General features: G+C 41.4%; 2 protein-coding genes across 2 annotated transcripts; both read right to left on the bottom strand.

Annotated features, from left to right (window-relative positions):
- Nucleotides 1-298: 298 nt before the first annotated feature.
- LOC103376104 (retinol dehydrogenase 12) lies at nt 299-6427 on the bottom strand. Its single transcript, XM_008306467.1, has 7 exons — nt 6311-6427; nt 5767-5882; nt 5201-5356; nt 4756-4860; nt 4290-4499; nt 3635-3827; nt 299-1571 (listed from the first exon to the last, which is right to left on the bottom strand). The coding sequence occupies exons 1-7, from the start codon at nt 6322-6324 to the stop codon at nt 1469-1471; spliced, it is 897 nt and encodes a 298-aa protein (XP_008304689.1). The 5' UTR covers nt 6325-6427; the 3' UTR covers nt 299-1468.
- A 2040-nt stretch (nt 6428-8467) lies between these two features.
- Nucleotides 8468-21580, bottom strand: tnfrsf11a (tumor necrosis factor receptor superfamily, member 11a, NFKB activator). Its single transcript, XM_008306466.1, has 10 exons — nt 21251-21580; nt 16522-16600; nt 15946-16071; nt 15339-15494; nt 15167-15257; nt 14686-14762; nt 14358-14465; nt 14099-14148; nt 12999-13938; nt 8468-9957 (listed from the first exon to the last, which is right to left on the bottom strand). Exons 1-10 carry the CDS (start codon nt 21323-21325, stop codon nt 9674-9676), a joined length of 1986 nt encoding a protein of 661 aa, XP_008304688.1. The 5' UTR covers nt 21326-21580; the 3' UTR covers nt 8468-9673.
- Nucleotides 21581-23807: the final 2227 nt, after the last annotated feature.

Below are 23807 nucleotides of genomic sequence, written 5' to 3'. Positions count from 1 at the left end.
AGAGGGTGACAAAGGAATCCCATGCATGTTCAGTTTAAAAACCCCAAAAATTCACCACTGCAGTCTGGAAAATACAAATTAAAAAAAAATAAAAAAACTGCCACTAATCTGCCTACAAGAAGAATTCTATGACTGTATTTACATCATTTTTTCTTTTTTATGCTTTAATCAAATCCCTTCTTTTGTATGCTGCCACTTCATCATTACCTTAAATTGGGCTAGACTGCCATTAAGTTCCAAAGAAGCTATGTTCCCAAGCTTTCTTTTTCAGAATAAAACACTCAAGAACAGTTTAAAGTATTAAAGATATTTTTATTCCCAGCGGTTACTTTCTTGTGTTTAATCCTCTTAAAGGTCCAGTGTGTAGGATTTAGGGAGTCAACTGGCAGAAATGCAATATCATATTAATATTTATGGGGTTTCTTTTTTTTAATTACCTGAACAATAGGAGTAGTTGTGTTTATGTGACCTTAAAATCAATGCATTCACAGAAAAAGCAGGTCAAAGGTTTTCCTTCTTGCAGGGAAAACTTATTAATATTCATGAGAATGGTGCTACCTGATTGGCAGGATTTGACTAGTGGGATTGGTCAGAGCAGGAATGTTGAGATTGGTTAAAATTAGAATGTTGCAGTTGGCCAATCAGAGGGAGAGTCATGCAGTTCATGGCTTTTCCACCCTGAAAAACAAGAAAATGTGAGTGAGGTCCAGTGTCAAGTTCCCCCTTGAGGGCTAAATATTTGAGTGTGTGACTTTATGAGGCCTCAAAATGATATTTTAAAAAAAGGAGAAATGGGACACAGGACATGTTAAATAATGTTCAGCCACAATAACAAGAATAGATTGGACTCGTGTTCTATTTGCAGTTTGATTTGCTGCTCAGTTGCAAACCAGTAAGAGTCTGGAATGCCACGGACATCCATAAATCCTGTATGAATGTTTGACTAAAAATTTCGAGCAACTCTACAAATCAGACAGACAGACTGACAGATTAACTTCTGAACACATTTCCTCATTCATGCCTGGTTTGTGCACATTATTTGAGGCATATAACAACTACATATTGTATAGAGCTCACCAATTTTGCTGTATAAAATGTTCCTTCCTTGGTCAGGCCTGGGTCCTCTTTCATAGAATCTGCCATATTGCACTGCCATGTTTCTACAATACAGAGTGAAACCAAACCAAAATGCAACCCTTGAGAGGATCTTTTGCATTTTTATTTTTTGTGTTTTTGTGCAAGGGTTATTTAGTTGGTTGCAGCATCACATTTGATGTCACCAAATCCTACACGCTGGATTTTTCCACATCTTACCAGTCAAACTTGAGCAGATCCTTTTAGTCTACTTACATAGCTTATGTCGATCACATGCATAACATTCAGTATAACGAGGAAGCATCAGCGGGATATTTAGAGTAATCAATGAATATGAACTGAATATTGCTTCCCGGCGTGCAGGAGAGCACATTTATCTCCAGCGAATGCCGAGCAGGTGGCAGCTCACAGCCCACAGCTTCAAGGCGGTGCCATCATCCTGACCTGCCCTGGAGCTCTGAGCCCTGGCACAGTCCCTGGAAGGAGAGCAAACAGAAGAGAGAGAAGACAATCAATCATGACCTCTTTTCTGTTTTCTGTATTTAAGTGGATTTAAATTCTAGACTTAAAAATGTGTCTCTAGTAAGGTGATCTAGATGAAAAGTAGCTTTTACTCATGTGAGTCCAATTTAGAGCAACTTTATACATCTCCTCCCCTACAGTTCAGAGGCAAATATACTTCTCACTCCACTACATTTCATTGATAACTTTAATTACTAGTCATTTTACAAATTTAATTTAATGATGCAAAATATGATTAACACATAAACTTTGATGTAATATCATAAATTAAGCAAATTCATGAGCTATCCAGCAAATGAACGACATAAAGTAGTTTAACCACTTATACCAGCTTCAGCACTAAAATGACGAACACAATAATGCATCAAGAATTATAATAGCAATATAATGATAAGATAAAATGTAATTAATCCTGTAGTAAGGTCTTTTGGTAGATATTGCTCAGAAAACAAAATGGCATAAGATGAGAAATACAGTGCTTAGTAGAAGAGCAAAAAGATGTATGTACGATACAATATTGAAAATAAAAATCAGTCTAGAATAAAAAATAGAAAAAAAATATTCTAAAATTCAACAAGTTGTAAGTAAAACTGGCAACGATCCTGAGGCAGTGACATTAGATCACATAGGACAATGGAAGGAAGTTGAAATGTCACAAATGAAATGTATATATTCATCTGAAAAAAATGAAATATTACACATGAATCTAATTATATGTCATTTTACATGAATTTGGCACTTTAAGTACATTTTTCATACTAATATGAATACTTTTGCAGCTTTACGTGTTGACCTTGATGAGTTCTTCTTTTAACTCTCCTATTTTTGGGGGGTCAGTTTGACCCCTTTCAATGTTTCACATCTTTAAATAAGTCACTGACGTAATTTTTTCAGTTTTATTTAAAGGGCTGTTTCACATAAACTTGAGTAACAATTTTAACTGTGATAATTTTCTGGAGGGGCTGTAAGGTGGCTCGGTGGTTAGCACCGTCGCCTCGCAGCAAGATGGTCGTTGGTTTGCGTCCTGGTGAGGACGCCCAGGATCTTTCTGTGTGGAGTTTGCATGTTCTCCCCGTGCAGCGTGAGTTCTCTCCGGGTTCTCCGGCTTCCTCCCACACAGTCCAAAAACATGTTGAGGTTAACTGGTGATTCTAAATTGTCCGTAGGTGTGAATGTGAGTGTGCTTGGTTGTCTGTCTCTAAGTGTAGCCCTGTGATAGACTGGTGACCTGTCCAGGGTGTCCCCTGCCTTCACCCTAGTGAGGATTAAGCGGCGTATAGATACTGGATGGATGGATGGATAAATTGTTGGGGTCAAATTGAACCCAAGGATAAAAGATGTCAGTAAATTTGAAGGTAATATGAGGGTTAACTGAGTATTTCATTGCTGTAGTTTTGTTACTTCCAAAATCTAAACACTTGTTGTATATATTCTCTATCTTATCCTCCTTTACTGAGGTGGTCTGATCTGGATAATGCCTTCTATATGAATTTACATGAACAGTGTATATCATGAAAAGATTACATACTTTACACATTCAGTGTCTGACCTATGAACAGCTGAGATTGCGTTTAACCTCTTAAAACCTGACATTTTCATTTTCTTTATGTTATTTATTTTGTTCTCTTTTCTATTTCATCAGATCTAACAGCAAAGTGAAATAAAAATGCATATCAAACAAGAGCTTGGGTCTTAAGAGGTTGAATGTAGTTACCACATAGCTGTTTGACATATTGTTGCATCTAGCAGCTACTAAAAAGATGCTTAATGGCACACAGGAACTCTAACCTCCATCCTGCACTTTACACAGAGGTTGAGCAAACAAGAAGATGCTACTGATGTTGCCATGTTACTTAAATTACAGCGTGAAGCTGCCAAAGAAACAAAGACATGCCTTTGTTGAATGAATTAATTTGGAGTGCAGCAGCTTCACATCTGCTTTTATTTTGTAAAGAGCGAGGTTTGCCTTATTTTAGCTGCTAGTAATAGTATTGTTGCACTTGCATGTCACACTGACCTGTAGTATCCTCCAGTGTGCATCTGGTTCTCAGGAGTGACGATGCAGTGGAGGGTGGTGTAGGCTCCCTCTGCTGGAGTCTTGATCATCATACTGAAGGTTTTGACTATGTCCACAAGAGGGCGCATTACGTGCCTTGTGATTTCAGTGTTCACCATGCCGGGGTCCACTGAGTAAGCCATGACACCCATAACTGGAGGGAAAGGAGGACATTAGGTGTCATCTTTGAGAGTTTGAGTGGCTTTACATGACTCATTTGTTTATAGTTCAGCCTGAAATGATTAAAAACAAAATCTTGATTAAAATTTAAGGTCAAATATGATCATCCAGGGGAAGTGTTTCATACAATAGGAACTTAAAAATCAAACTTTCCTCGTAATTGTCTCTAAAGAGATCATTAAACTACTAGTGGGACTGAACAGCGAGGTTCTGATCACTGGGGTAACGATTAATTCTGTGTTACAACTGTTTTTTCGACCAACATGTTTCTCCTTGCTGTGTTTCTTGCCCAGAGCGTTTGTGGTCGAGACATGAGACTCTCACACTGGCAAGAGATGCAGATCCATTTTTTATGCATAAGAACACAGACAGAGAGGCTCAGACAGACAGATAAAGACAAGCATACATCGTGTACAATCTTGCTATCTCACCCTACCCTCAGTCCTTTTGGCCAGCTCTCTGGTGAACAGGACGTTGGCCAGCTTGCTCTGTGCGTAGGCCCTGACCGGGTGGTAGTCCTTCTCCCCGCCCAGGTCATCAAACTGGATCTTGCCCATGGTGTGAGCCATCGATGACACGTTGATGACCCGGGACGGGGCCGAGTGCTTCAGCAGGTCCAGCAGCAGAAAAGTTAAGAAGAAATGGCCTAAAGAAAGAGAGAGAAAGGGAAAAATAAGACATAGGAGGAGCAAAGCAGAAAAAATAGGAGCATACTGTAGATTTATAAGCATATGCATCAAGGTTTAGGAGACTGGCAGTCCACTGAGGGATCACCAAAACGATGTTCTTTTGTTCTATTGCAGAGTACTTCCAAGAATCCATTGCAACATCCCCGGCTTCAGCTAAATAAAGAGACAAACTCCCCAAACTTCATGTATTTTTTCAACATTTTTGTCTCCTACCCAAGTGATTGACTCCGAAGTGAGTCTCAAATCCATCCACTGTCTTGGCATAAGGGCAAAAGGCCACGCCTGCATTGTTGATCAGGTAGTGAAGAGCCTTCTCAGCTGCAAAACAGGATATTTGAAAAGTTCATTTGCAAAAACAGATAACTCAATTTTTGTAGATTTTCAGAAAACGCATTCTTTTGTTGTTTGCTTGAGATAATATCAATCAAACTGAAGCTGAGTGGATTTGACTCAGCAGAAATGACAAAAATAGAGATAACTTAAGTTTGATGATATTGTCTCAGCTAGATGATGGAAAAGTGGGTTTTCTTAAGGTTTGTGAAGATGGAGTTATCTGTTTTTGCAAATTAACTCTTCATTTATTACTGACGTTACAGTCTTCATAAAAGGTGTGTACTGTATTCTGGAGTTCACGTGTTGGTGTGTGTGTGACACCTACTGTTGTAGACATTCTCGGCAAAGTGACAGATCGATGTAGTGTCAGCCAGATCCAGTTGCTTGGCGACGACCTTGGCTCCCTTCACCTCCCTCATGATGTCACAAACAGCTTGCTCTGCCTTCACCATGTCTCTGCACGCCAAAATCACCCGGGCACCTAGGGGAGATTCATTCCTCTTAATGGTGAGTGTGTTTGCATGTTGAAATTTGCTCAAGATAAGATTCTGTTGTGCTTTTCTTTTTTTAAAATAGCAGTTTTTTTTTTAATGATAGCTGGCACTGATCTCAAATGTTTTTGACCTACTTTAAAAAAAAAAAAGAAAAAAGCCCCAAAAAGCGCTACATTGTGTTTATGAGCATCATTTATTTAATCAAATTCAGCACTTTAATGCTTGAGTCATCACATTATGCTTGTTATCCTTGCACAAGCTTGTTAAGCTGGAAACATTTTCTACGCAGGTACTCTGAGTCACACAGCAAAAAAAAAAAAAAGAAAAAGGGAATAATATGACAGAAATAATACAGAACATATAAGTCATCAAGGTCTTAAAGTGTTTGTTTGCTTGCCTCTGCCAGCCAGGTCTTTAGCCGTTTCTTTGCCTATCCCAACATTGCCCCCGGTGACTATGGCCGTCTTCCCGTCAAGACGCACATCCGAAGACCACTGGGGGACGAAGAAAGACCTGAGGAATGAAGCACGAGATTTAAACAATTAACTCCGAGTGGATCTCGACACCATGGTTTACTTTTGAAGGAAAAAAAAAAAAAAAAAGAATTTCATAAGAAAAACGAAGAGTATAAATCATCGCTTGTGTTTGTTTAAACTTCAACTAAATTACAAAGTGTGTGAGGTGTACCACCTAAGGCAAAACAGTGAATGCCAGAAACAACAGTCAACGTTTTTTTTTTTTAAAAAAGAGAAATTAAAGGTCACAGGCTTTGAACTGACTTTTCTGACATTTCAGTGTTTGTCTGAAACTGATTTCTGACTTTGCAACAATCTCCACCCAGATGATACCCAAAGAAGAAACAGCACTGCATTGCTCAAACTTTTTTTTTTTTTTTAAACAGACAATTCTACTTTTATTTTGTCTTTTTTTTAAAATCTCACCTTACTGTTTGCATTTTGGAGTTGGTACCAAAAAAACTGCAATGTCCCTCTTAAGATCTGAGCAGCTCCTTCTTTCGCTGATGTTGCCTCAAGACTCCGATCTCGGCAGAGATGAAGGTGTAGAATTGAGAGAGTGAAAAATTTGCAGCATTATCGACCTTTTAAATGGCAGAGGATGCATGAGGATGTCCTTAAAGACATAAATACCCTTCTGTTTAAAGTCAGTTCTTGTAACTAATTAATTAAGTCAGAATGATGATGAGCAAAACACATGACGAGGGGGGATGTCTTAATGAGCCTGAGTCACAGAGAAGCATTTGTGTATTTAGTTAATCAGTAAAATCAGTATTGAATAATATACTACTGTGATGTTATGTAGCTTTTCTTTTTCTTTTTTCAAGTGTCATTTATTTTCTGTGATAGAATTACTATTATTTACTATTAAGTCTGGATTGGCAGGGTTACAGGAAGAACTCCTCTGTGACTTGAGTAAATGGAGGGATATTAACTCAGCTACATTTGCTTTTGCGTGTAAAACATCAGGATTAAAAGTGTTTTTTGGTTTGGAAGTATTAGAGAAAACACATGAAATGATGTATGAAATGTAAAAGTGACCCATCTGCAAGCATTTTAAGTAGATTCATGTTCTGTTGGGGGGCTGCAAGGTGGCTCGGTGGTTAGCACCGTTGCCTCGCAGCAAGAAGGTCGCCGGTTTGTGTCCCAGTGAGGACACCCAGGATCTTTCTGCGGGGAGTTTACATGTTCTCCATGCAGCGAGGATTTTCTCTGGGTTCTTCGGCTTCCTCCTACACAGTCCAAAAACATGTTGAGGTTAATTGGTGATTCTAAATTGTCCGTAGGTGTGAATGTGAGTGTGCTTGGTTGTCTCTAAGTGTGGTCCTGTGATGGACTGGGTGTCCAGTGTGTCCCCTGCCTTCGCCTTAAGTCAGCTGGAATAGACTCCACCCCCCCTCGCGACCCTAGTGAGGATTAAGTGGTGTATAGATAATGGATGGATGGATCTTCTGTTGGGCATGTTGATGTTATGCAATCTCATTCTAAGCTCATTATATATCTTGCAGTTTCTAGTGAAGGAACTAAAAACTGCATCTGCTGAGAACCAACTAGTCTAAGTGGTCTTCTGTGAGTCTGCTCATGAAATTCAACACCTGCTTCCACAGGTGAGCTGGCTGCAATTTCAAGATTTGATTACAGCAGATTTTCTGGTGCTTTCCGCAAGTCTACACGATCACCTGCCGAAGCTAATATGTCAGGCTGTTTGCTGATTGGGCTGGCAGTGATTCAGGACTGGAATATGACAGCTGAGCCCAGATCATTGACCAAGAGTGGGTTTCCCCTCCTTCAATGACCTTTTTTTTCCCCCCATCTATCTATTTACCACTGATTTTATCTATTGCATTTAGTACCTACGTATTAAAATGTGACTCAGCAATGTCTGGTTCTGCATTATTATTGTTGTTAGGAAGATATTTATCTGAGATTTGTTGGCCCATCTTAACATGAACTCACCACTAGGGGGCAGACTATAGCAACTTTAAGTGGTTCAAGACATACAGTATTCCCAGTGAAACTAGAGACTGTTTTCTCACACGTAAAAAGCTGAAATCATTTAAACCTACAGTCAAGTTCTGTGTTGGCCCGGCGAGCCAGCTCTCATGTAAACCATGTGAAAGCTAGTCATAACTTCCTGTTTTCACAAACAACCATAAAATAAGCTGAGACAAGACGCACACTTACACACATAGATGCACGCACGCACGCACACACACACACACACACACACACACACACACAAACATACATAAACATACGCCTGCTGACCCAAACCAGGCCTAAATGAGAGCTGCCAGTTCCTCTCATGTGGTCTCTCTGTGACGCTAGCTGGTCTGACTGCTAGATTGGTTTCTCCTCACAGCTGCTCGCCATCCCCGGGCCCTGATGAAAGGCCGCCTGTCTGTCAACACGGGGACAAAGACAGAGAGGCCTTGCCACATGTGTAATTAGCATTGCTTCACTAAGATTATAGATCATCTTGAGGAGATAAATTACTCCTTCATTGTAATTTGCCGGTCCCAAAATAGGAAAGTTGACAGTGAGAAACCACAGAATGCACGATGGCAGTCATCCATGGAAGAATTTGATGCAAAACATATTTAATTTCAATCAAAAATAGTCTTTCAGTTATTCATTGCAATAGGTCTGATTGATATGTACATATTTTTTTTCCGCAAAGCTGCATACATATGGTGAGGTCGTCCCTTTAATGCTCTGAGAATGTGTGCATTTTGCCTGCTGGTAATGGCGCCACTTGACTTAAAACACCCACACCACAAATGAAATGAGAGAATGTTCTTATTTCACAAATATACCATGCTCCTTTGAAATATATACAAACATTGATCACATGAAACTTCTGAAATATTACATAAACAATCTACTTTGTAAAATTATTTAAAACAAAATATAATAAACAGACATTTCACTTTTCTTCATTAAGGCTTGCACATTAAATTGTAATGAAACAAAACAAACCAGTAATAAAATAGCTTATCAAATGCATAGCATTTTTTTCTTAGACACAAACTGCACTTGTGGTGCAATAAGGAGAGAATAAACAAAGTGTACATACAGGCTAAAAGCATCGTACCAAAACTGGATGTGTCTCTTTATTGTAAAATAGCTTCTGTTAGATCCTGCAAACCAGAAAAAGAAGAATTCACTCAGTGAAAGGCTTCATGATGATTTTTCTGTACAAACTTCTGTCCTGCCAGATCCTTTTGTAGCTATTATATTGAATTTTCTCCATAAAAATATAAAAAATGATTTCCACATGGTGGATATTTTGTTATGCAAGTAAAGTCATCCAAATGTCAAATCCAAAAAAGTCAAAAACTAGGAGTCTACAGAGTGTAACCTGGGCTATTTAACGACAAAAGGTGGTAAATGAAATATGTGGCGACTCCTTTGTGTCAAGATCAAGCTGCAATTTCCATAGAACAAGAAAAACAGTTTGTTCCTCCAATTTGAACTCTAGTTCCACATCCAATTCCCAACAAAATTCCCCATCATTGTCTGGAATGGAGGGAGTTTCCGTTTAAAAAAGGCTGCAGCTTTCCACTGGTAATAAATGCCTAAAGCAAGAGTCTGTGACTCTTGTGTAAAATGGGAAAAGTTAAGATTATTTGTGGGCATTGTTTTGCCTTTATTTGATGGGAGATGGGAGCTAATATCTATAAAGTAATGGAACCAACAGAAGGCATCAGAGGTCAGTTTTACAAGGTCTAATGGCGGAGATGATCGCTGTACTGACGTAAACTACAAAACACAGCCACTGGTCACTTTTCACTTTCCCAGCGGCCGTTCCTCCACTCCTTCCTGGACTGGCAGTGTCTCGTCTTGCAAGGTGCTGTGGGAAATGGAGTCCCCCTGCGATCTCAGGCTGCTCTGGAAAAACAGAGCTGTCTCGTTGGCTTCTTCCTGGACGGGGCTCCCGAAGGCGTCGTCCTGCCCCACGCAGTCGCTGCCATGAGACGTCTGGCTTACATAGACGACAATCACATCGCCGCTGAAGTTCATCACCTGACCGCTGGAGATGAAGGTGGTGTTGTGGTTTCCAGACACCTGACCTGAATGGAAAAAATGACAAAAGGAAAAGATTGTGAGCAGAAGAGTAGGTATAAATATAATAAGCACAAAAGGGTAAAGGGGTAGGGAATGGGATATTTTTTAGAGATAATATTTGAATAAAAAAAAAAAAAGTCCTGGTCTCATGAGAAAATGGCAATGCAGCGATACTCTATTGGGAAATTTGTAGATATGTATATACATATATATATATAGGTCATGGTTGTGTAAGACCTCCAATTTCCCCCTACACAAGCCAATAGTGCTTCCCCTATTCATGACGTAAGTGAAGAAGGGACTAAATGTTGGCTAACCTCAAGTGACAAATGAACAGTGGGTGTAATGACAATGCAGGATAACCACAAAAAGGCCACAGCTACAGAGACCACCGCATTATATCCTGCTAGCCATACGTGCTTCAGAGTGTCCAGCGACTTTTTAGCGTGAGAAACTCAAGACATCTGAAGACAGCAATTTGTCGAGGGTTTAGGGTTGCGTAGAAATTGGCAGAACAAATTCAAAATATGTGCTGTTCAGCTCTTTCTGACATTTACTCCATGAAAACTCCCGAAGAGAGCCTTCAGTGGCTGATCTCAACTTGTCTCTGCAATGAGTTTCCTGTCCTAAAATCATTTGTATAAACATGTACAAACCTATCCCATCCTGCTTTTCATACATGGATTTGAGCCAGCCAGGTGAATTAGGAAATAAACTGTGTGTTTTTGTTTTGCAAGTCACATTTCACCACATTAAGGCTCTGGTTCCTATTTTATCCAGCCTCCTGTCTGACTTTCCAGCCGACAGAACAGGCCGACCCTTAGTGACTCACAGCTCTAGTCTCATCTATTGTGCATGCACACACACACTTAATCGCAGTAAATGTAAGCAAACACATGCTTGCAGACATTTTTTACACCTACACACACACACGCACACACTGAAAGGCACACATAGCCCTATAAAGTTTGAAAGTCAGGCAAACAGAATCGCACACTCACACAGAGTGTGTCTCTGTGTTCCCCATCCGAGAGCCTTTCCCGGAATACCAGTCTGAGAGGTCTAGCTTGAAAATATGTCATTTCACCACAACTTTGAAAACAAAGCTCTATGGAATCTGCTTGGGTTCTTCTGTTTATCCTTTCTTAATACCACATTGATTTCTCTGGATGCCCAACAACTGTAGCAATGCAGTTTTCTGACAGGGGTAAAGTTAAACTTTAGTAGAACCCGTCTCTTGTTCAGTGTCGAAGAAAACCACATTTGTATACAGCTTTCTTCAAAATCTGTTTATTTCTCTTGGAAGGCCGCTAGTTTAATTCCTCCTTGAGCAGGATAAATGTGGGCCATTAGGACTTTTGAGGTACCTTTCGGCTCCCAAAGCTGCTCTGGCCGAGCTGCTGAGGAGCTGTTGTTCCCTGGACCGCCTCTATGTGTGAACTATGTGAGGCTTGAGGTTAAAAAGTTTTCCAGGTTGACAGGTGAAACCTCTCACCCTTGTTTAACCTTTAAATAGCATGTGTGGGAAGTCCATTTCATCAATTGTGATTACTGCATGATGGGAAATGGTGTTCACTTCAAGTCAGCAAGCTTGTAATTAAAGTACCCAGTCATCAGTGAGAGTCAAAAAAAGCCTTCACAAGTTTGTGTGTGTGTTTTTTTGGGGGGGAGGTGGGGGGTGGGCAGGATTATAAAAGTATTACTCAAGCTGCGCACATCTTGCTTCAATTAAAGCTGTGGTCACTTTGCGCAACCTTATGGAACTCTGGGTAAACAGGAGCTTTGTACTGTAGATGGCATAGTTCACACTGATGCACACACACACACAGACACACAGCAGTGTTTGTTAAGAGTGTGGTTCTGGTGGTTCGGTGGCACATCAAACACACACATATCTTTTTCCTGCTCCCTGTGAGGTCCCTCAAAATTCGGGGTCCGAATATCAATACTGGTTTTAATAAAGCCTATTTCTTGGAAGCGATCACACAAACTTTCTTATTCTTATGGTGAAACCAATCCTCGTTGAGTTCAGCATGTTCGCCTAATAATGCCTCAGTTTGAGCAAACCACTGTTTCGATCAGACTGTTCTGATATTATTGCTTTTATAACTAACCATAACCACCCGGTGCTTGAGGCAGAGTACATAAATAAGTTTCCCGGAGACTTTTCTCTTTGGCAGCACGTAGGGGTCTCTGTGAGAACAATGCAAGTTCAACCATGTGACTCTAAAACTTTCCATTAAAACCAATCTAAATTTCACTCTGTTGTTCTTGGTGGCTAGTCCCACCTATTCTGCGGAAAGCAGAACGCTGCTATGTAGTATATGAAATCTCGTATGGGTACGACCCTGTGGCAATAAAGCGGTGACTGCCTACACAAACAACGGACACAGAATCCACCTGGCAAACACAACTGTGAGCCCGCAGTCTTCGTAATGAGCCATTATCCCCATTACACACAACCACTGTGCAATTAGTTTTCATTGACATTGCTGAGTGGTCATAGCAAAAACATCCAGGAAATATCCAGTCTCATAGCATCCTTGTTTTGCCCAAAGAGAACTAAAAAACAAGCTTCTGGGAATCAACTTACGGATGTTTGAAAGCCAATTTCTTCTATGGAACAAAGATGGAAAGTTACAGAATACATAGATGTACAGTTATTAATTTAAGTCTTATTAAAATTAAAGATAATGAGCTAGCTTGAAGTAGTAAATAAAAATGACAACATGTTAACGCATAATAATCATAATTTAAGTCTAAGTAATTGCATATGAAGTAATATTATCAGATAGTAAGTAAAAATTATGGCACTAAGTTAAATGAATAGCAAAATCTAAATGACTAAAGCCATAATAATAGTTAGTAAGTGCTTTTTTCCCCCTCAAAAGCAGTGACTTTTACTTCCAAAGTCATCATTTACCCTACAATTATAAATGAGTGCCTCATCATTTTGTTTTACTATGACTAGACTTTTTTTTTTTTTTTAATTTCCTGGCACTATTGGTCTTCCATACAGAGTTTAAAGTCTTCATGCTTCACCTACCTGAGGTAAGAGTTGGTTCACCCAACTGGCTGTGGAGGCTCTCCGGCGAGCACTCCAGCTCTGACTCCCCCGTAGAGAGCTTGTTTTCCCTGCTGTCCCCCCAGGACACTCCCTGGCCTTGCCCTGGGCTTGGACCCTCCGGGGGCTTGTCCAGGTAGAGATCTCCAACGGATGAGGAAGTCATCAGGGGGCTGACCGAGCTCATAGTGGAGGTCGTGCTACTTTCTGTTGAGGTGGAGCCTGTGCTTGCCAGTCTGTATAATCCCTCCTGTTTGACCGGTGAGGCGTCAGGCAGGTGATATTTGAACTCTGGCCTCACTTGAGCCTGGGACAGCGGCAGGCAGAGTTCAGCGAGTGGACTGGAGGGAGAGATTATAGAGGAGGTGTGGAGGAGAGGAGGGGAAAGAGAGACAAGAGATGCAGCGCCTGTCTCGTTCTCAATCTTTTCTTGATTTCCAGCAGCCCTTCCTCCACCCTTATCTGCCCTTTTACTGTCACTTTTATCCTCTTTCCCGCCCTCCTCTCCATCTAGCCCTCCACACGAGCAGGTTCCAGGCGTCCCAGGGCTGACGGCCTGGCTGCAGTCCTCGTTCTCCCCTACTTCCAGCGGCTCGCAGACCGGAATGACGCACACGCAGGAACCTGCCAGAAGCGGAGACACACTCACGACCTCTTCTTCCGACACCTCTTCTGGTTCTCCAGATCCTTCGCTCTGATCTTCCATCCCCTTTATCCCTTCTTTCTCTGGCATTTCCTCTGTGAAGGGCAGAGAGACTTTGACGTCGGTAGTAGAGGTGGGAAAGGTGCACGAGGGACCGTCAGCAGGGCCGTGGGGAGCTTGGCAGATGAGTTTGGTGGTCTCACATGGAGAACATTTGGGGCCTCCAGGTCCTCCTATCCCTCCTCCTGCTCCGCTATGGTAAAGAGGGGCCAAGGTCTCCTGAAGTGACAAAGACAAGGAAAGAAGCATTGAAAGTAACTGCTAGTCATGAATAGATAGTGCTATATTTCTTTGTGATGGTGTATTTCATAAAACAATCTAAAATGTCTTCTTGCAATAAATGTGGTTTCTGTGTGTTTTCATTGCTTTTGAACTTCACCTGTTGTATCCTGGTCCTCTTCAGATTCTGAACACAGGATCGCAGATTTACTAGACAAAGAAGCAACATAGTGTACCTTAACACAGACTAAAATGCAGAGCTAGAAATATTAACAGCAAGCCAAATATGAAGCATGTATGCAGTGCTAATATATGTCAATGTGATCTAAATGGACATCATCATCCAATCAGCCATAAACTCATCCAAGGAACAGCAGCATAACACACATGTAGAGAGAGAGAACTCCAAGGTTACCTACCAGAGAGTAATTTCAGTTTGTCCTTGTAGCAGAAGAGCAGCAGAATAAGGAGACACAGAACAATAATGACTGATAGCACTGAAACTATAACCCAAGAGCGTTCTGCACCTGCAAGAAAGATATTTTCAGTGCTTGCTTTTCTGCTTTACACATATTATCAGTAATTAAAGTTTGCCAAACAATCAATAATAAGTCAAAATAAAAATTTTTAAAAATCACTGTAACTTCTAAGTAGCAACAATTATGTGTCACATCTTTATTTAAATAGCTGTTAAATATGCATTAACATGACGTTGCACAGTAACAGCCTGCAGTATATGTGTCTTACCAGAGACAGGTTGTCCACACACTGCATCGGACGTAGCGCTGCCCGCCTGCGTCTCTCTCCTGCCCTCAGCCTTACAGCTGGGAAAGCAGATGAAATCACAAAACCAAAGAGTGAGTAACATGTTGTACAACTTGTGTTTTTTCTTTCTTTCTTTCCCTCTACATTTCACCAGCCAACCTGCCAGGCTTCACTTATAGCACTGCAGTGATGACGGACAAAAAAGCGAGACAGAAGGAGAGAAAAACAAAATTCTTTCTCTCCCTCTCTCCGTCGTCATCATTATCATCGTTACAGATCCGGCCAGCAGTGGAAGCTGGTGTCTGGTCCCCGCCAGGGTTCCAGGGGAAGTGGTGAACATATTACTCATAACAGCTGGTTGCTGGTGAGGACAACCACCCAACTGCATTTTTCCTCCACAATATGTCAAAAGATTCCCAGCTACAGAACCGTGTGTGAGTTGTTTCTGCAAGTGTCCACTTACTTAGTCCACGGCTTGCATTGGTCAGCGTTATTGCCAGCGGAGAAGAAGCCCTTCTCACACTTGACACAGATCTTCCTTCCATTCGATGACTCTGGAATGAACAGCGTGCATTGTAATATCGCTGAGTTGCGCTCCTTGTAACTGTTTGATATGAATGAGGTGTTTGTCTCACCAGGGTCCACCTCACGTCCAGATCCAGCAGGGCAGGGGGGTATCTCCTCGCAGTACTCACAGTTGACGGAATAGCACTGCAGGCCATCAAGGCAGCGACACGGCTCCTCTGCCTTGGGGTTGTCAGGGATTTTAGACCTGTCCAAAAAACCCTTACCTGGAGGTTAAAAAAAAGGATTTTAGTGCAGATGTACGTCCAAATCCTCGAAAGGAATCTTGTGTGTGTTGCATCCAAAACCCCACTCCTCAGGCTGAATCTGGAGCAGAGTTTTGAACTGGCTTCGCTACAAAGAATAAGAGATAATTCTGATAATGACTCCAATTGATTTCATTTTCAGGCTCTTGACATTTTCCTGAAACACACTTTATTTTCCCTTCATTCAAATCACATGCAGGACATTCGTTGTGACGTTTAAGAGAGTTTTTGAATACAAAAAACAGAACAAATCAATAACTCTTGCAAAAAAATATTTTTGGTCAACCTCTCAGTCTTCAGTTTCGCTGAGACGGTATCTGACATTTTGACTCAAATTTGTTATGCTTTTTTGAGGCAGAAGTCTGCTGTATTGGTGAACTGGATGTTGTACTTTTATGCTGCAAGCGCTGACCTGTGTCACAGAACTTCTGCCGGGAACAGGTCATCTCGTTGGTCCAGCCCGACTGGTATTCACCGTGAGGACATTTCAGACACAGAGTCTTTTGGGTTTCAGTGCAGTGAGAAAACACACGGAAGCCTAATGAAAAAAAGAGTGAAGAGAAGAAGAGAGACAGAGGGAGGGACAAAAAGGACAGATGGATTTAACAAACCACTCACAGTAACCACCAGAAACCTAATGGAACAACAGAAAAGAAAAGGGGGGATTGACAAAATTAGAGTCTTTTTCCTCTATTAAAGTAGTGGGTACTTCTGGTGAATGTTGGAAGAGATCGTGTGTGTGAGTGTGTGTTTGCGTGGTGGTGACAACACATGTGCACGTCTGAGCCACTTTAAGCCAAAATGTTCTGCTTTTAAAACATCCTTCCTCTTTAAATTTGGAATCTTTGTGAATGGAAATCTATTTTTGTTTTATGATGATTCCAGTGAGTAAACCAGATATGTGACATGCTCACGCTACTCTCTTGTGTTTTACTTCTATACTCTTGTGTGCGTGTGTGTGTGTGTCCGTGTGTGTGTGTGTTATTACCTGGTCCACACCTGTTGCAGCATTTGGAGCCTCTGAAGTAATGTGTTTCATCACATGGATTGGATTTGGAGACAGCATTCTAAGAAATATCAAGACATCCGTTTAGTTTTCTGTTGTTTTGTGCACATTTTCCACTGATGTCAAAAACAGTTCGCAAGAGAGTAACTGTCTCTTCTAAAGTCGACCAAAACAAAAAAATCTGGATCTACGTTATCAAAAACACACATGCCATCCATTCCCATGGGCATCTCTCTCTCTTTCTTCAGCTCATCTTTCAAATCCACACATGATATTTTGAGATGGCTGTGAGTAATGAGAGGAAGAGGATGGCTAAAAGATTTCCAAGACCTGCCCAGGAATTCTTTCCACTCTCTCAGAAGCACCTGACCACAGCACCATATCGTCTTCAAACCAGCAAACCAAACTCCAATCCCAGTTGCATAAGGGACTTAAATAAAAAACAACTCTTGCTGGCTTGGAATTAGTCTAAGATTCTCCTGGTCCCCACTAGTGTGCGCTAAACGAAATGTCTAAAACGTTTAAATGTGGCATATTGCAGTGGCAACTTTAGCTGAGCTCTTGTTTCAAATAATATGGAAGTGAACAGTGAAACATCTGTACATGTTATACAAAATAACAGGGGGAACTCTATTTAAAAGGCTGCAAAGGTAAGTGATGCAGGCTCACATATACATACATACTGTACACGCCCTCCAGCCACCCTAAATTAGGGGCTGGTGAGCCTTTGGCCGCACTGCTGAATTAGAGAATCTGGCTGTTATGACAGAAACTATGCCAAAGCCACAATGTCTTTATATAAATGTAGAAAAACACAACCTATAGGCCTGGCTGCACTATGACCTCGAAACAACCGCCTTTATTTTTTCTCATTCAGCCCTTTTTTGAGCGTTTCTTCTTTCCCATGAAATTATACACCATTTCAGTCATTCTTAATGTCATTTGAGCAATAAAGAAACGCTGAGGTTGAGTTGAGTGAAATGTGAAAACGCTATCTCCAAGAAGCAGATCTGAATTTGTCTGCCCGTCATCAGACTCAGCCTCACCGGTTATCTTTTTTTTCCCCCCATCTGTCTGTCTGTAATGCACAACAGCCTCATAGTCATGGTCATGCTATTCACCTCAACTATGTCTGAACTTTATATATCCTGCAATTAAATCCTACATTAAGCATCATATTTATACATCACACTGCTGAAAATGTCATGCGGTAATTATTTTTACAATTCTTCCTATATGCAGATGATCACCATTAGTTTCTGAATTCCTGTTGTTCTTCACATAAAAATAATCTTCTTCAAGATACACAACAACATCAGTTTGAATCAAGAAATAAATAAATAGCAGGCTCTAACCCTGACTTTCACACCCTCTCCTCCTCCTCTTCCAAGTAATTCTTTCCCGCTCTTTCTCACACCTTCGTGTTCGAGTCTGTTTAGTCTCAGTGTCGGTCGGTCGGTCGGGCCTCGGGCAACGACAGCGCAACGTGAACGCTGGCGAGCATTTAATTACCTCCACTCAGACTCACACATCAGCCAGTCTTTGTTTTAGAATCTAACCAGAGGGATAATGATGCACAGCGCTCATAGCTCGGACCGCAGCAGTAATGAGGACCAGGTGCCGCTGGAGACAGAAGTGATAGAAGTAAGAAAGATTCCCATGCTTTGTGCAGATAGATAGATAGATAGATAGATACATAGATAGATAGATAGATAGATAGATAGATAGATAGATAGATAGATAGATAGATAGATAGATAGATAGATAGATAGATAGATACATAGATGATGGTTTTCAATCTGCACAGCGAGACCATTGTGCACGAGAAGCCAAAGGAATGCTGGGAATTGTATTTTTGTGACCACCACATCTAAACATTGGGTCTCAGTTATGTGAGGCAATGAGTTTTGACTCACTAAATATATATGTAAAAGAAAAACAGCTGATCCACCCTATAAGATTATAGGTTATAGGATGGAGCATCCAACCTCAAGGCTAACTTTATCTGTCGGATGTGCTCAAATATACAGTTATGAATACAGAAATTGTAAAAAGAAAAAAAAAAAAGAAGAGAAGGGAGTGAAAAGAGAAAATAGTCAAACGGATGGCCTGCGTGAGTGAAGAAGAAGAACAAAGAGGCATTACACCCCCCACCCAACTCTCCTCCCATTTTTTCTAATCCTTTTCCAGCTGTCTTGTTTATCTTTTAAAAATCCTTCACCACTTGCGTGATCCTATCAAACATCACTGTGACGCACAGTGCATTCCATTTGCTTTCAGAGGACGAGAGAATTTGCATAACGGCCACAGCAGCCCACGGGCACGAAGCCAAGAGAGGCACTGTGCGACTTTTTGGCCTCTAGGGGTTTTAGTGATCCACGATAAGGTGCTGTAAAAGTGTACTGTGCAACAACTGAATCTTTGTATGTTTGCACCTGTGGCCAATTTGGTCAAAGCCATAAAAAACAAATCCTCTGAAATGCCACCTGCACAAATCAGGACATTAAAATACTCATTCTCCAAATTAGTACATTTAAAATGTTGAAACCATATGAGCATCGAGGGGCCTTAGTGTAGTATTATGTCCAAGTAATAATCAAAACAGAGTTTGCATGTGAAAAGTAGTGATTTTCTTGCAACCCAGTCAGGAAAAAAAAAGTGCTTTCGAGTGACAGCACTGTGGGTTTTTCCTCTGCTGCACAGGAATGAATGAATTTTAGAAGTGAAGCAGAAATAGTGGCTTTTTTTTTTTTTTTTTAGAAGAAGAGGAAGAGCTGGTCAGAGGTGGTAACAATCTGTGAGCTCCTCAAAATGAACATAGGCTATTACAGATACACAACTGGAACATGGTCCTTAATAACTACAGCCTGAGCTTTATTCAAAAACATTTTTGAATGAACTTGACAGAGGTTCATGTAGGTGTGTTAGTGTCATCCAAAAAGTGAATTATAATTGCTCCACATCCTTCCACACAAAGTTCTTTTGTGATCACAAGAGTTGCATTATCTATCAATTGAATATGTCGGCTGACTCCAAAGTTTATTCAAGTTTGGATCTGCAGGTCTGAAGCAATGCAATGCTTGCTCAAGCTGAGATAGACATAACAGTGACTATTGTTGGACGGTACATGGATGGATGAATCTGCAAAAGGTTAGAAAAGCAAACATGATGAAGCAAATGACTGAAGTGGGAAAAAAAGGGGTGTTGATTGAGAAGTAAATGAAAGGCGTGAGGACCGAGCTAGAGTTGGAAGAAGAAAGAGAGGCCGATGGATGAATGCGAACATGCAGGGATGAATGCAGGAAGAGCTGGTAAACAAAAAGCACAGGAGCAATGATTGTAAGTAGGCAAGGATATGAATCGACCAAAGCACAGTTTATTCATGATATACTGACTTTTAAGCTCAGAACATCTTGAAGCAATCGTGCATTGCTCAATGCCATACAGACAGTTAGAGATGAAGTTAGAATTGATTGGATGAAGCGGTTGAAAACCAAGAAAATGAAGGGGAATTTTTTGGGAATAGTATGAGTCAGTAATGGCAAGACCATGATGAGAATAAACCAAAGCCAAAGGTTTGCAGTGTCACCTTAAAACGTAGATGAAAAGTATTTTTCCCCGTCTACATACTGATTCCTTTTCCAGGCATCGTATCTGCCTTGGCTTATTCGGATCTGCTGTTTGAAAAACTGTGACCTGCATCTGACATGATGTGGAAAAAAAACATTTTTCTTCTGCGTTTCTGTGGATCCTGCATGAATAAGATGCAGCGTTCTCTCAAGCATTCCCTCTTGCAACACATTTCAGGGAAGAAGAAAAAAAAACTGAGTCTGTTCCAGTCAAAGTCATAACGATGCTGGCTTACGGTAATACAGGCATGCAGGCAGTGATAGATCACTGGTGCCCAGCAGTCCCACCACTACAACCACATCTTATAAACTGCTCCACCTGGACAGCGTTAGCTGCTTGGACTAAACAACAACATGGACAACAACATGTCATGGCCTGGTAACTTTTCCCTTCAGTTTGAACTGTGGTGGTGGATCAGCTGAGACATTATGTCATTTTTATATCAACATGTCAAAACTATAATTGATTGGAGTTCTTTAGTTTGTGCCTACCGCGAGATGTAGGATCACTCCCTACAATCTTATGGTCATAGCGGCTCAGAAACATTCCTACAGCCCTAATTCAAAGGAAATAAATTCTTTTTAATTAGCTTTAGTGTGGCCTTTTCTGGTCCTAGCACCGCGCATTTGAAAACATCGTCTCTGTTGGACGTAATGAGGTTCCTGATGAGCCATCTGGCCCACGTCAGTCCTCTTTGGACCGGGAGAGGATGCTTGGTGGAGGGAGAAGAACATGCAGTTGCCAGCGGCGTTTTTGTGGTCAGAACAGGGGAGAGGTGGACTCGACCCAAATACAACTGATTCCAGTTAGTGTCCGTGCGTAAAAAGAAGAACCCAACCCCCTCCTCCCTTCCCCGTCTGACCAATTCGTGAAAATCATCTGATGTGATGACACATATTCTGAATTTTTCGTCTTTGGACAAATAAACCAGCTTGAATCTCAGCATTCTGCGTTGGCTCACATGAATGAAACTCTACAGTCCCTAAGATGTTGCGCACAAAAGACAGAACATACATAAGGTGACATGTAACATTGTTATTAAAAGGTAAACTCTCATTAATAACTGCAAAAGCCTGTTTACCTGTGCGTAAAAGGTGACGAGGACGCACGTTATCCAGCCCCGGAATATCCAGCTTGTAGAAAAGTTCAATCTCATCTCTGCTGATTTATGAAAAACTACTTCTGGAGGCAAACTTTTTCTGTCTTAGCCAACGGAATGCAACAAAATGCTAAATTCCCCGGACGCTTCTTTAAATGTCCTCACAGCAAATCACTTCTTCTTCTTCTTCTTCTTGCGTGCGTAAATGTGGTAGAGCCTCCACGCATCTCACAGGGCATTCTTGCGCCTTCATTCCCCGTTAGGCAGCTGCAGTTCCCATCTCTCCTCTCCTCTCATCTTCCTTCTGCTTTCACCCACGCGTTGTGAAGGCAGCAACATGCAACAGCTTGTAAAAACTAAGCGACCGAGTGAGGGAGGGAGGGAACTCCTCCCACGTTGTCATATGTAAAGCGAAAAAAGTTCATCCCACTCTCAGCCCTCCTGATCTCTCTGATGCGCTGATCTCTTGTCTTTCTGAAAAAAAAATGGTGCATAGATATGTGACATTCAGTGTGCCTGGGTGTTATCAGTGATGCACAGTAAGGTGACCACTTCATTGGAGACACCACGTTTCTGTAATTCTTATCTGTTTAGATGTACCTGCCCAACTTATTTTTGACAGACAGTTTGCTAATTGGCAGTTTTTGTGTCATTAGTCAGACAGGCTGAGTTCTGACCTCATGCCAGAGATGAGTTCAGATACCAGTGGAGGCAAAGCATGTGGTCACTTTCATAGATTTCACTTCCCACATGAGCCATTCATCGTGGCAGTGAGTAGGCCGGGATCCAGCACAGTTCCTGGAGCGTGGGCCCAGGGAGCAGCCATGACCATCTCTCCACTCTACAAAAGTCATTTATTTTCAAAGCACAGTGACTGCCTCCAGGAAATACTGCAGCTGTTCCTCAACCCTCGGGAAAAGAATGAGAAAACCCACTGGGCTGTATTTTCCTCTGGATTTGCATGACAGATTAGACCAAGCCCACCTTGGCATGTCAAGAGAGGGAAGGTTGGAGAGAGGGGGGGAACATGTTCTCTTCAAGGTGACAGTTATGCAAATATTAAATTGAATGTGCACGCTGTGGATGAAAGACAGAGGAGAGGGAAAGAGGGAAAAACATGCAATGAAATGAAGCTGTCTTCTTGATGATGAACAAAAAAAGAGACACAAATGTGACTACTTTAGAAGAATTACTCATCTGTTTGTGGGTGTGCAGCACTCATTGTTGCATACTGATCTACGTGTACAGAAATTGTTCAACATGTTAAGTCTAAAATTCAATATAAGAGCTTGCTAACTCTTCAGGAGTAGAGGAATCATACTGAGGGTTTTAAGCTGAGCCAGTCAAGGTAATGGGGCCCTGTCCTCCCTCTCCCCCTTTTCCTGTAAAAAAAAACATGCTGAGAAAAGCCGTTTTGTGGTGGGGCCTGTGCAGCTTGCACAGTAGCAATTAAGATTTGACTCTTTTAGCAATCAAAAACCTCAGCTTGACTGTGAATGCACCCCCCCCCGAAAAAAATCATACCAGGTCAGCTCCCCCTAAACAGTAAACGTTAACCAGCAAGCAGAGGGAAGTCACTGTTAGGCCTCGCTTCAAACGGAGCTACAATGCAGCTCGTTTTGATGTATAAAAATGGAGCCACAGCAGGCAAACACCACGCTGCTTTACAAGCATTACACCTCTAATGACCAGGGTCAGAGCACAAACTGTGTAACTCTGCAAGTATGTGGGTTGTGTTGCTTAGCATCACATACAACAAGTCAAAGTTCATGAAGTAGGCCTATTTTCAGCTCAGATACACAAAAATGCACACACACACACACGCCATAAGCCGCTGAATGGTTTCAATTAATGCAACACACATTCATTCCATAGAACAAAACAGCCGCAGCCTGTTTTGGAACCGAGATCTTGGAGGAAGCTTCAAGGGTTATGCATGGTCTCCCTTGAACACAGTGAAAAGTGCACTGGGCTCAAAAAAAACATGCACATGGCGCTCACATACATACAGAACAGAGCGGAATAATAACTTTAAATCTTAGCCACCATGTTCCGGTGGTTTTAGGATTGGATCTGCATTACTTCTGCTCGCTTTGGAAACAGATGTGATCTGTGAGTCACCCGAGGCACCAATGTGAGTAAGAGCTCCCGGCTGATGGCATTTTGACTTGCAAACAAAAAAAAAAAAAAGGATTTTATGAATACTCACATGCACCTACTGAAATACAGGTTCATCTACTTGCTTATACTTGCATATACCCTAAATGCAGTTCACACGTATCAGGCATCTGTCTCTGCATGCACATATCTTTAGACACAGTAACACACAGGCACGCCCATAAAGGAATGGGACAACACACACAAGCTGTGCCCCTCTTCAGCATGAATCAATTATTTGTCCACCTGGTCGGTTATCAGCGAAAGTGGTTGAACATTAGCCGAATTATGCAAATACTCTTCTTTATCAGTGTTGGCTAACTCGCACTATATTCAATCGCTAAATAAGGCCGGCTCAACAGGCGCGCATGACCTTTTTTTT

Source organism: Stegastes partitus, unplaced genomic scaffold (genome assembly GCF_000690725.1).
Source record: "Stegastes partitus isolate 25-593 unplaced genomic scaffold, Stegastes_partitus-1.0.2 Scaffold3666, whole genome shotgun sequence".
NCBI classification, from domain to species: Eukaryota; Metazoa; Chordata; class Actinopteri; family Pomacentridae; genus Stegastes; species Stegastes partitus.
The sequence above is the reverse complement of the archived record's forward strand: the minus strand, read 5'-3'. Positions and strand labels throughout refer to the sequence as shown.

Excerpts from the sequence above, each read along its gene's own strand:
- LOC103376104 (XM_008306467.1), bottom strand. Across the intron at positions 4,861-5,200 it reads TGCCGAGAATGTCTACAACA|CTGAGAAGGCTCTTCACTAC; the intron begins GTAGGTGTCACA and ends CCTGTTTTGCAG. Across the intron at positions 4,500-4,755 it reads CTTCGGAGTCAATCACTTGG|GCCATTTCTTCTTAACTTTT; the intron begins GTAGGAGACAAA and ends CTCTTTCTTTAG.
- tnfrsf11a (XM_008306466.1), bottom strand. The coding sequence starts at position 21,325 with ATGAGATTGAACTTTTCTACAAGCTGGATATTCCGGGGCTGGATAACG. Across the intron at positions 16,601-21,250 it reads TCGTCACCTTTTACGCACAG|AATGCTGTCTCCAAATCCAA; the intron begins GTAAACAGGCTT and ends GATATTTCTTAG. Across the intron at positions 15,258-15,338 it reads TGGACGTGAGGTGGACCCTG|AGTCATCGAATGGAAGGAAG; the intron begins GTGAGACAAACA and ends TGTTCATTCCAG.